General features: G+C 50.2%; 1 protein-coding gene across 3 annotated transcripts in view; it reads left to right on the top strand.

The window, feature by feature from the left end:
* Positions 1 to 1,107: 1,107 nt before the first annotated feature.
* The window catches only part of HM13 (histocompatibility minor 13), a 29,068-nt gene continuing 17,715 nt past the window's right edge, over positions 1,108 to 12,460 (top strand). Inside the window, exons 1-6 of one of the 3 annotated variants that reach the window (XM_075011937.1) lie at positions 1,108 to 1,355; positions 3,969 to 4,067; positions 6,065 to 6,147; positions 9,124 to 9,212; positions 9,682 to 9,767; positions 9,944 to 10,069. In XM_075011937.1, the coding sequence (XP_074868038.1) occupies positions 1,161 to 1,355; positions 3,969 to 4,067; positions 6,065 to 6,147; positions 9,124 to 9,212; positions 9,682 to 9,767; positions 9,944 to 10,069 (678 nt within the window). In that variant the 5' untranslated portion in view covers positions 1,108 to 1,160. Of the gene's footprint in view, positions 1,356 to 3,968; positions 4,068 to 4,657; positions 4,711 to 6,064; positions 6,148 to 9,123; positions 9,213 to 9,681; positions 9,768 to 9,943; positions 10,070 to 12,460 lie in introns of those variants that run through there. The other 2 variants (XM_075011938.1, XM_075011939.1) reach the window with 2 other exon arrangements.

Below are 12,460 nucleotides of genomic sequence, written 5' to 3'. Positions count from 1 at the left end.
AGCCCAGTACTAAAAGCATAAGCCCTATTGGCACAAGTCTATCTAGTGCCCAGGTAGGCCCATTAAATGGGGTGTTGCACAGACCAGTGCACATATTGCACTGTCAGGGTGAGGGAGTGACTGGGAGTGCAGCTCACACTGGCTGGTGCACCAGCATAGTGCATAGGGCTTGCAAAACCCAGTAGACACATGCTAGTCAAGAGACCAAGCACAAAAGATGGAGGAAGTAACAGAGCTCCACTGCTGATGCCTGAGGTGAAATCACCTCCCCTGCTAAGAGTTCTGCCAAGCTCCTCTTGGTGCTACGTGGGGACACTGTCTACATGGGGCAAGCTGGGGCTGATTAGCTAGAAGCTATTGAACGGGCAAAGGATGTGCTGCTGCTTCTTCCCCCACCCCGCAAGCTCTCTCTGTCCCCCTGTGAGAGGGGACCCTTCGTTCTACCCCACTGGGAGCACAGGTCAAAGGCCCAAGGCTAGTGGTCCCAGCCTACGGGAGAAGATAGGTCTTGGGAGCGAGGAGCCATGCCAGAGATGGGCAGGCCTGGGAAGAGAGGATGGGGCCCGAGGATAAAGCACTGGGGTGGGCCAGGGCCAGGGGTGCAGGTGGGTAAGGACACCAGCTCCCACGACTGGCCTGGAGTCACCAGAACTTAGACTGTGTCTTGTGATGAAATCTCCAGGAATGTGTCCAGCCCAGTGGGGTCCCTGATGCGGGAGGGGCGCAGGCCAGCGGGGGGGCGGGGCGGGGCAGGGCGGGACAGGGGATTCTTACCCGCAGGGGCAATGGCGGCCCAGCCGAGGTGGGTGACGAGGGCCCAGGCAGCGGCAGGGCAGGTGGGGTCCCGGTCCGTGGCTGCGGGGGACCAGGGATCTGGGCCGGCCTGCGGGTGGGGTCCGGACGGGGTGGCCCATGGGGCCCAGGGCGGGGCAGGGGATCGGGCTCCGGGGGCTGGTCCAGGCCTAGGAGGGTCCCCTGCCCATCCCTGGGCGAGGCAGGTGCCGCCGCAGGTCCCTTGGTAACGGAGTCGGCTCGGTTGCTAGGGGGCGGGGTCCGGCTGGCGCACGCGCACTTCCCACTTCCGGTTCTTAAGGGAACGTGTCCCTGACGCGGCGCGGCTGCCGGGCCGGAAGCGCGGACCGCGTTGGGAGCAAGCAGCGATGGCGGAGCAGGCTACGGCTCCCCTGAGTGAGGCGCACAACGGGAGCGGGCCCGGGGCCGCCCCCGCCGCCGGCCCGGCGCGCCCGCCCGCCACCCCCGAGGGCATGGCTCTGGCCTACGGCAGCCTGGTGCTCATGGCGCTGCTGCCCATCTTCTTCGGGGCGCTGCGCTCCGTCACCTGTGCCAAGAGCAAGGTAACCGCCGCCGCCGCGACACCCCCGGATTCCCCCTCCCCCCCCCCCCCGTGGGACCGGCCCTGAGACCTCCCGGATGAGAACCCCCGTGGGGCCGAGTCCCGAGACCCCTCCCCCAGGATCACAAACCCCCCCCCCCATTCTCTGGGCCCTGAATCCTCCCCTCTCCCCGTGAGACTGGGCTCTTCCCTGGGCCCTGGCATCCTATGGGATCGGGCTCCTAAACCTGTCCTCAAGCTCAGGATCCCCGTGGATTGGAACTCCCTGGTGGGACCAGCATCTGAGGTCTCCTCCCCCAGGATTGGGACTCCTTGGATGGGAACCCCCTGTGGGACTGGATCTAGATTCTGCTCCCCAGCATTGGAATCCCACCTTTCTTGCCTCCCCACCCCAAGACTGGAAACCCTTCCTCCCCAAGGGACTGGATCCCAGACCCTGCCCCCCAACCTCAGGTTCTGAGCCCCAGACCCCACCCAAGACTAGAATCTCCAGGGACTGGGCTCTAATGCCCTTGCTCATTGAGGCACATGTCCCTGAACCTGGAAACACCCTTCCCCCAAAGGACTTATTCGCTAACGCATGCTCTTTGAAGGCCAGGGGCTCCCCCTAGGTACCTCCCACACTAAGGGGCTATAATTCCTGGTATTGTTGCTGTAGTTGACTTCACTAGGAGGCTGGGATCCCCAGTGACATGTCAGCATATTGCTGCAGTCTTCTCTGTTCCACTTTCTATCCAGGGACACTGATGGTGTTCTAAGGCACTTGATCTGATTTCAGAGATTCCCTTCTCACACCAGGTGGGGAAAAGTCCTCAGCATTCCCTTGGAGGGAGCCTCCTCCAGGGACTGGACCCATATGTGCCCACATGGGGGCAAGGATTTTTTTTAATACCCCCAGGTATTACTGCTCTCTTTCTGGAAAGATACGCGCTGCAGCTACTGGTCCCTCACCCCAGTATGTGACCTCTATGGTGCTACTTTCATCCCCTAGTAGTGCTTCCTTCATTTCCCTTTCTGGAGAAAAGTAGCCGATGGGTTTCTCCACCTCCTTGGTTGTTGCCCCCTGGGTAGTGCCCCACTAGCTCAGGAGAAGTTCATCTATCCTTGGAAAGTTTCAGAGCCCCACAATCTTTTTTTGAATAATGCATCCAGTTGAGAGAGCTGATCCTGTGGTCTGTTTCTATTCCTCTGGCCTTCTCCCTGGAAAAACTGGTGCTGATTCAGGAGGTGTTCCTGCTTTCTTTCACTGTCCATCCCTGAGAAGCCTTCCCTGCCAGCGAATCATGCTCCCTTTCAGCTTCAGGTTAAACAAACACCTCTGAGCACATACATGTACTTAGTCGCTGCTTCACTGCAAGACACTGCACTAGGAAACCTCCCAAAGGCTGTTCCTGCCCTTCTTCATTTCTATGATTCTGTGCTTTAGCCTGTCTCTTTCTTGTGGGATGTCTAGTATTAATGGTTCACACTGGTTTGCAGGTATATCCCATTTTCTTCCCTGATGCCTAGCCTGAGAGAGTTCATGGTAGCAATTTTGTTCAGAGTTTGCTAGATGATGGTGCGGCTGCTGAGTTAACTCCAGTCCTTGCTGCTGAGAATGAACAGTTCTTTGGTTACTTAGTTACTGTCTTGAGCTGGGGAATGCTGTGCAGCAGCCAGCTGTGTGCTCAATATAAGTCCTCACTACTTTCACGTGGTTGTTTTGCATAAGTGGTAGCACTAGCACGCATACTGCTCAAGCAGGACTGCAAGTGTGTTACGAAAGTTTGTGTCTCGATTAGCCAAACAGGGAACGCCAAGTATAGCGTGTCGTCAGCTGTCCAGGAATCAGCACTTAGTGGTGCTTGTTTCAGTGTTGTAGGGAGATTGCTGGCTATAGTGCCCTGCCATATGGTCTCCATACTGCAGCAAGGCTATTGATGTTACATGGGGGAGACAGTGTAGAAGAACAAAAAGTCATATCAGGAAGTATTGGGCCTATACTGAGATAACCAGACTTTTTTATGTCAAAAACAGGAGAGAATCTTGGCTACCTAATAGAAGCTTCCAGAATGACGTAAAGGATTTTACAAAGTGATGTATTTTTCTCACTTGTTAGGGCTCAACACAAGGGCACATCCTAGAAATGAAATGAGTAAGTAAGTGGCTAGAAAGAACTGTGGTTTTGAAACGTAATAAACATATGGCCCACGCAGACTGGGAATGAATTGAAGAATATGAATAATGATGATACAGTCTCAATGCAAGAAGAACATCAAAGGGCTGCAGGGCCAGCAATGGCCAACGTTTATCTGCTGGGCTGGGGGAACTGGGAGAGTAAAAAGGAGAAGTCGGCCAGCCGGCTTCTTTCTCACTAGGGGAAAAAGTAGTAAACTGTCAAATCCCTGCTAGGACAAAGGTGAGTAAGTGTCTGTTTCCATTTCTGCTTTTGTTAAAGGCTCAGCAAGGATGACTGGAAGCAGCAAACAACTGCTTCTGTGTGAGCCCAGTGAGGGATAAGTTAAGCCGAGTCTGGCAAGCTGATGGCTCTGCTGGTGTTTCTGAACCTGTTGTCCCTTGTGTGCTGATATAGAGAGCAAGTTAATCTACAGATATACTCTTCTTCCCCTTCTAGAATGCCTCAGATATGCCAGAGACTATTACCAGCCGGGACGCCGCTCGCTTTCCTATTGTTGCCAGTTGCACCCTCTTTGGACTCTACCTCTTCTTTAAAGTAAGAAAGACTCTTAGATCCTATGTTTGAGGGGCCATAGAAACATTTAAACTCACTTCCTAACTAGGTGATTGTTTTAAGCTCTACCTTTCCGCATTCATGTTTAAATCACAGAATGACTGAACACAGCCTGCAGTGCAGATATCTTGAAGAAGAGTCTTGGAAGGCTTTTTATTTTTTTTTTTTGGCTTGTGGTGTGGTGATTGCCAGTATTAGGCTACACGCTGTGTTGCAATTGCACAGGTTTTAGAGATCCTTGCAGCAACGCTAGGGATGGGGAGACATGAAGGCTGGATAAGTTACAGTCTTGTATTCTGAATTATCTAACCATTGTGGGAGTTCTGAGTGTGTGTGCAAAAATGATTGGTTATGAAACAAGGTCAAAGAGCCCCTAGAAGTTTTGAGTCAGTTCTCAGACTACTGAGGGCACGGGCATGGGCATGGGTATGGGCATTCCCTGATACACTGTGGTGCTGGCTTTGAAGTCTGTGATGTGCTGACTGATAACTCAGTGACCTGACTGAAAGCGGAGGAGAATGAAGGCATTTGAACTATAGGTTCTTCTGACTTTGTTTCATATTCCTTTCCAGCTGTAACCAACCTTAGGCATTGATAAATGCAGACTATCCAGCTAGCTGAGAAGGTAAAGGGTGATGTTATTTTTACCTACAGACAATCTCCCATATGTTTCATGAGGGATGTCTCAGAGAAATACTACACCTACATCTCAGGTTACCTAAAAATGCCAAAACTGCACATAGAGGTCATGGCAGAAAGGGCCTTAGAATATGAGAATAGTGACACTGATGTAACTAAACTGATTTAGGCTCATATTTGTACATAATTTAAAGTCAACTTTTGTAGTTATGCCTATATAAACACCTTGTGTAGTTGCACTTAAGGCAGCAAGTTACCAATTTTTAAACTGAAACTTAAACTGGTTTAAATGTGTCTACTTAAGGGGTTTGTACAGGCCTGATTTACAACTTAAATCACCTTAGTTAAAGTGGTGCAACCTTTCTTTTATTGATGAGGCCTTAATAATTAATATCAACTGCTATTCTAATCCTTTATCCCTTACCAGTTTCTCATACTTCTCTGGGCTGTAATATTCCATTCTTGGTCTTTAGCCCAAGGGGAATTTATTTTTAGAATACTTGAACGAAGTTGGTTCAGATGTATCTGTGTTATATGAGCAGAGGGGTGGGAGAATACTTTTCTGAAGATACCTTCTGATCAGGGTTCTTGCTCCTAGAACAGGGGAGACTATAAGTTAGGATCCATACTCTTTATGGCATCTCCCTTTCACACACACCCCGCATCCTCCGCCACCTGCGGTTACAAACTGTGTCCGTCAAACATTCCAGTTAATTCCTTTTTGACTTTGGTCAGAGAAGGTGTACTCCCTGAGAAGCCCAAACTTCTCTGGCAGCAGGATGGAAGCAGCATTCCTATGGTACCTTTATCCTCCCTTATCTTTTGTTCACACCATGTCTGGCTGTGGTACGTACCTGGAGGGAAAGTGCTAAACGTTCGAGCTGTGGCCAAATGAATGTTGCTGCACAACCCTTCACTTGGACATGTTTAAAATAGTTGCTGTGCTGTTGCTCTGCTGTAGGCATTTGTGCATTGCTGTAGGACCCCTACTAGGGTTAGGGGTTAGGGTTAGGGTTAGTAGGCGGGGTCCTTTTGAAAAGGAGCCCTGTTGGGGCGAGCCGCGTCAATTTCGAAGTGCTGCGGCTCCCCTCGTGCTAATGAAGCGCTGAATATGCATTTCAGTGCTTCATTAGTAAACTTCCAAATGGCCATTTGCGTGGCCATTTCGAAGTTTGGGGCTAGTGTAGACGTAGCCTTAGTCACCTGCCTTAACTGTGACCAGAAAGCAGGGACAAGCAACTTGCTAGTAACTGTGTAAAATGTAGACAACTTCTTGCCTTTCCTGCTATCTGCAAGATCAGAACTGTGATTGTAATGGAATCTCATGCTTTGCCTTTCAGATCTTCTCTCAAGAATATATCAACCTGTTGCTCTCCATGTATTTCTTTGTCTTGGGGATCCTAGCCCTGTCACACACCATCAGGTAAAAAATGGGCAGAGGGGGGTGGTTTCCCTCTAAGTTGTGTAGTAAACTCTGTCCTGATGGCTAGGGAAGTACCAGGGTGGTGCCCTGTGATGTATGTACAAACAGAAGAGGATAGATAAGAGTAGTTTATTCCTAGAGGGCTGCTACCTTGCAGCAGCAATGATATGACCTAGCTCTTACATAGTGCTTTGCAGCAATAGAACTCGAAGCGTTTTGCAAGGGAGGGCAGCTTCATTGTCTCTGACTTACAGACTAGGAAGCTGAAGCACAAAGAGTTGAAGTGACTTGCCCAAGGTCACGTAGCAGACCAGTGGCCAAGCAAGGCATAGATCCCTCCCCCCAGCACTCCCGAGCCCCAGGCTTTGCTGCCTGCAAAAGAGTCTGGATTTGTGCTGTTCTGTGTCCCTTTCCTGAGCAGCTTGCCACATATATTGTATTTTAATAGGACAGAGAGGCTACGTCTACACGTGCACCCAACTTCGAAATAGCTTGTTTCGATGTTGCGACATCGAAATAGGCTATTTCGATGAATAACGTCTACACGTCCTCCAGGGCTGGCAACGTCGATGTTCAACTTCGACGTTGCTCAGCCCAACATCGAAATAGGCACAGCGAGGGAACGTCTACACGCCAAAGTAGCACACATCGAAATAAGGGAGCCAGGCACAGCTGCAGACAGGGTCACGGGGCGGACTCAACAGCAAGTCGCTCCCTTAAAGGGCCCCTCCCAGACACACTTTCATTAAACAGTGCAAGATACACAGAGCCAACAACTAGTTGCAGACCCTGTATATGCAGCACGGACCCCCAGCTGCAGCAGCAGCAGCCAGAAGCCCTGGGCTAAGGGCTGCTGCCCACGGTGACCACAGAGCCCCGCAAGGGCTGGAGAGAGAGTATCTCTCAACCCCCCAGCTGATGGCCGCCATGGAGGACCCCGCTATTTCGATGTTGCGGGACGCGGATCGTCTACACGTCCCTACTTCGATGTTGAACGTCGAAGTAGGGCGCTATTCCCATCCGCTCATGGGGTTAGCGACTTCGACGTCTCGCCGCCTAACGTCGATTTCAACTTCGAAATAGCGCCCAACACGTGTAGACGTGACGGGCGCTATTTCGAAGTTACTGCCGCTACTTCGAAGTAGCGTGCACGTGTAGACGCAGCCAGAGTGTTTTGTTTTGAACAGCAACCATGAGAGGTGGCTCTGAAATCCTCTGTGGTCTTTTACTGTCAGAGCTTGTGCCTCGGCAAATCCAGCTGGGAAATGTGATTTACAAAACACAAATCTAAGTGAAAACTACAGGCTAAATTCTCAGCTGCACAGAAATGTGATACAGGCAGGGAACCAAAGGTGGAATTGGGCCACTGTTCTGATCCATTTCCCATTCCTGGAGCTAGCCAGGGCCGAACCTTGCCTCCCAGTGCAAATTAGAGCAATCTGAACTTGTTGCATCAGCAAGGATTACTGCAGTTTGGCGTACTCCAGCTTTACCCCTCTTCTGCACTGTATGCCACTGGGGGTCAGATTTGCACCAGCTGGGGATTCCCCATTTCCAGGGGAAAGTAGTTGCCTGCTGAGAGCAGCTTTTAAGGTCCCTTTGCACCTTAGAGCAAGGTAAGAGCTGACCTTGGAAAGTTGCAATCATATCAGAGCTTTTCTAGAAAAGTCAGATTAGCCAGGGAAAGCAAGGCATGAGAATCAACTTCCTGTTTCCTGAGCTGTTTGGGGCATTTTGCAGGGGAGGGGAGGGGAAAGATGCCTTCCTTTAGATTACAGGATTATGAACCCTGCTCGCTCCTCATGTCGGTTCCACTGTTCCCTGCAAAATAGGAGGTGGGGGGCTCTTTTGACAGAATTTTCCCCAAGCTTTTGGACTACATTTTGTCATCCTCCCTCCCTCTAGGGCCGTGTCTACACGTGCCCCAAACTTCGAAATGGCCACTCAAATGGCCATTTCGAAGTTTACTAATGAAGCGCTGAAATGCATATTCAGCGCTTCATTAGCATGCGGGCGGCCAGGGCGCTTCAAAATTGACGCTCCTTGCCGCCACGCGGTGCGTCCAGACGGGGCTCCTTATCCCCATCAGGGGACTTCGAAGTAGGCGGCGTCCTTTCGAAAAGGAGCCCTGTCTGGACACGCCGCGCGGAGGCAAGGAGCGTCAATTTCGAAGCGCCGCAGCCGCCCGCATGCTAATGAAGCGCTGAATATGCATTTCAGCGCTTCATTAGTAAACTTCGAAATGGCTATTTGCGTGGCCATTTCGAAGTTTGGGGCACGTGTAGACGTAGCCTAGATGTGCTGACACAAACACATTAGCTACTCCAGAAGCAGGTATTGCTGGTGTCAGGCTTCCGACGTGGGTCTTCCACTGCAAGTCTGATGCAGGAGACCTGTGGGCTGCTGCAGCAGGGTTTGCTAGAAACGGTTAGGTGTGCTGGGGCAGACAGAGGGCAACCCAGAGTGAGCCACAGACTCGCGGCAGTAGGAGGTGTGGTGAATTGGAAATGAGAAGCATCGCTTGTGAGACACAGAGTTGGAGTTAGGCTTCTCTGGCTGCAGCAGAGTGCTCCTTCTTCCCTGGCTACTGCTAAACCAGCTTGGCCATGGGTGACTCTGATTGCACCAAATTGGCATGCTTCCAAAAGATTCCCAGCAGTGGTCCCCTGCTGGTCCCCCTCCAGATTGTGGGGTTATAGGCAGTAGTCAAACCAAAGACTGTCTTCTGACAGCTGGAGCCTGGTGCTGGGGCCTCAGCCCTCACTGGGTCACTAACTCTGGGACATTTGGCACGTCACTTTATTGTTCTGTATGTGAGTTTCCCCATCTGGACAGAGAGGTTAGGGCAGAAGTGTTGGGACTTAGTGTTTCAAATGCGATTTGCAGTCATGCCAGAGATGTTAGGGTAGGGAGTGGGAGTGCATTGAATTCACAGGTGCTTCTGTGGCCTTGACCTTCTCTCCATCTATATTTCAGCCCTGTCATGAACAAACTCTTTCCAGCTAACTTCCCCAGCAAACAGTACCAGCTTCTCTTCACCCAGGGCACGGGGGAGACCAAGGAAGGTATATCCATCTTGCCTGCTTTGACACGGGGCCGATTGTTCCACCCTTTTGTTTGCTGCTTTATGTGTCTCAGCTTGTCAATTTTCAATGCTTCAGTGAATCAAAATATTTTTGACTCTCTGCCTCTGGTTCCCCATTCCACGCCTGTTCAGAGGTACCTCGCCTCCTGTGAATGTGTTGTGTATAGGGTGCCAGTCTGGTTTCCTTCCTAGTGGCAAAGCAATGCACTGAGGAAGCCTGACCTGGTGTAAAGGAGAGGCCTACATTTTCCCAGTTCTGTGAAGTGCACACCTAACATGCACGTAGCTGTGGCAGAATTGGTCACTCGCATGGGCAGTGCCACACTTAACACCCCTTTGCAAAAGTTGTTGTGATGGTCCCAGCTGTACGTGTGCTCTGCTCTGCCTGTGAGTGACTGGGAGAGGAGCTGTGCGGGCTGGATGGAATCACGCTGTTATGTTTGTTACAGAAATAGTGAATTATGAGTTTGATTCCAAGGACCTCGTGTGCTTGGCCATGAGCAGCGTCGTTGGAGTCTGGTACCTGCTGAGGAAGGTAGGAAAGGGAACAAAGCAGCAGGGGGATAGTTAAACTGGGGAGGGGGTAGGGGGAAGGGACAGCAGCTAAATCAAATGTGGGAGCCTCTTGGTAATGTGCCTGCAAGGAATAGTCATTCAGTGCAGCTGGCTGTGCTGAACCAGCTCCATTTTTCTGCTGTGTTTGGCCCTTAGCACTGGATTGCAAACAATCTCTTTGGACTGGCGTTCTCTCTCAATGGTGTGGAGCTCCTGCATTTGAACAATGTCAGCACCGGCTGCATCCTGCTCGGGGGCCTGTTTATCTACGATGTGTTCTGGGTAAGCAGATGTGGCTGCTGGTGTTGGAGGGAGGTGGGGCAGTGTCGTACCGCTTCCTTTACCTGGGTTTTTGGGCCCAGGGGTCAGCGTGATGCTATGTTCGTTTGGCACAGGAGGGCATATTGGGAACTATGCCCGCAATCAGGTGTATGCTTTCCTGTCTGCCCGAAAGCAAGGGGGCAGAAGGGGCTAAAACATGGCCCAGCAATGACACTTCCAGTTTATTCACTTAATCCCCTAGGGTGGCTCCTAGAGCATGCATCTCTCCAGCAAGAGAAACCTGCTGCCTTGCATAATGCAGCTGGCACCAGCCCGGCCATGTGTTTGCTCTACTACATCTGGTTTTCTCAGCTGATTATCATGCTGTGCCTGCAAGTAGAATCCAGCCAGACCTCCTAGCTCTGTACAAAGGGCTTGTCCTTCCTCTTGACTTCATGCGTCTTCTTTGGCATTCACCGTTCACGTTGTAGCTCAGTGAGAGAGTGTCACAATTTGGGATCCAAGCTGATGATTGTACAATAAGGAAAAGATAAATAATTTACTGAACTTGCTACAGGTACCTCTTGTAACCTTGGTGTGAGATTTTGCTAGAATGTTCATTAAAGCTCTTCCTTTGTTTTTGACATTGGCTCAAGACACGGCCTGCTGCAAGGTCCCTCTGGATACTGTCCTCTTTGGCCCTACTAGAGCTTTCTCACCTTGGTTATAAAAGGCGCTCTCACAGTGACTGTACCAGTCTATCATGCACTTGTCTTTTTGAATGCTAACTCTTGACTCTCACCAGCCAAGAACTAGTTGCCTTTGGTTTATAGATTTACTGTTGGCTTAACCTGAAGTAGGCACGTGAAATACCTAGGAGCCCTGACAAACATGTTCACAGTCAGTTCAACAAAAACGTGCCATTATTTGAAACCTACGCATTCCTCCAGCTAATACAATAAAATAGATGCCCTCAAAGCCAAATACAGTTCAGAAATAATTGTTACATGTCCTAGTGAATTCAGTTCTGTTTGAAGCTTCTAGACACAAACTACACATTGTCTGAAATGTGTGCCTGCGAATTTAGGCCTTTGCCAGGCCCCGTCATTGCAGTCGACTTAGTATATCCTCCCAGACAAAAATCATACGTCATTTGGAAGTTTATGATGCCTACAGTAGGGTGAGGTATGGTGCGGAGCTGTCAAGTAGTGCTACTACCGTAGAAATGGGGATAAACAATGACACCATGGCCGTGTCTACACTAGCCTCAAACTTCGAAATGGCCACGCAAATGGCCATTTCGAAGTTTACTAATGAAGCGCTGAAATGCATATTCAGCGCTTCATTAGGATGCGGGCGGCCGCAGCACTTCGAAATTGACGCGCCTTGCCGCTGCATGGCTCGTCCCCACAGGGCTCCTTTTCGAAAGGACCCCGCCTACTTCGAAGTCCCCTTATTCCCATCAGCTCAGTTGTCAGTTGTACTAGTAATGGGGCCTGTTTCAACCCACATGTTATCTCTGTTCCATTTTTGACAAGTAGAGAACAGCAAGGACCAAATTATTGGCCTCAAGAGACCTAATTACTATAGTTCTTTGGCTTTTAGGTCTCCTGCTGGCAATATTGGTACACACAGCATGCAAGTACTTCCTTATCGGGTTCCTCCTTCAAAACCTCCACTGGCAATTTGCATGGCCATTTCGAAGTTTGGGGCTAGTGTAGACACGGCCCATCTCTTGTTAGTGTCCACTTTGTAATATTTGCATTCACTTGTTAGTTTGATGTCTCCCTTAATGTTTCAGAATATTAATTTGTGTTTCTTTATGACTTCAAGACGTCACAACAATGAACTAAAGGGTGAAACAAAGTCGAGTAAGAAACTTTTGTAGGTGGTATGGAAATGTCACCAGAGCTTATTATGTTCTTATCCCCACGATCTTGGAGCGTGTGGGCTAATGCAGTTTTCTTTGCCTGGCCGTGTACCCACTTCTGAGACAGGAAGATTGTTCTGGTGACACACACGTGACTATTCAGCGACACCTTCTGATACGTGCACAGATGAATGAGGCAGTCATGTTCTGTAAAGGCAGGTACAGCAGGAGGTATGTTGCAGAAGTCAGGAGTGGGTCACAAACCACATGCCCAAGCGGGCAGCAGTACTTGTCAGTTGTGCTAGTAATGGGGCCTGTTTCAACCCACATGTTATCTCTGTTCCATTTTTGGCAAGTAGAGAACAGCAAGGACCAAATTATTGGCCTCAAGAGACCTAATTACTATAGTTCTTTGGCTTTTAGGTCTCCTGCTGGCAATATTGGCACACACAGCATGCAAGTACTTCCTTATCGGGTTCCTCCTTCAAAACCTCCACTGGTAATGGACTTTGCTACTGCATCACTGGAAAAGACTTCAGCCA

This window comes from Carettochelys insculpta, chromosome 17 (genome assembly GCF_033958435.1).
Source record: "Carettochelys insculpta isolate YL-2023 chromosome 17, ASM3395843v1, whole genome shotgun sequence".
NCBI classification, from domain to species: Eukaryota; Metazoa; Chordata; order Testudines; family Carettochelyidae; genus Carettochelys; species Carettochelys insculpta.
The sequence above is the reverse complement of the archived record's forward strand: the minus strand, read 5'-3'. Positions and strand labels throughout refer to the sequence as shown.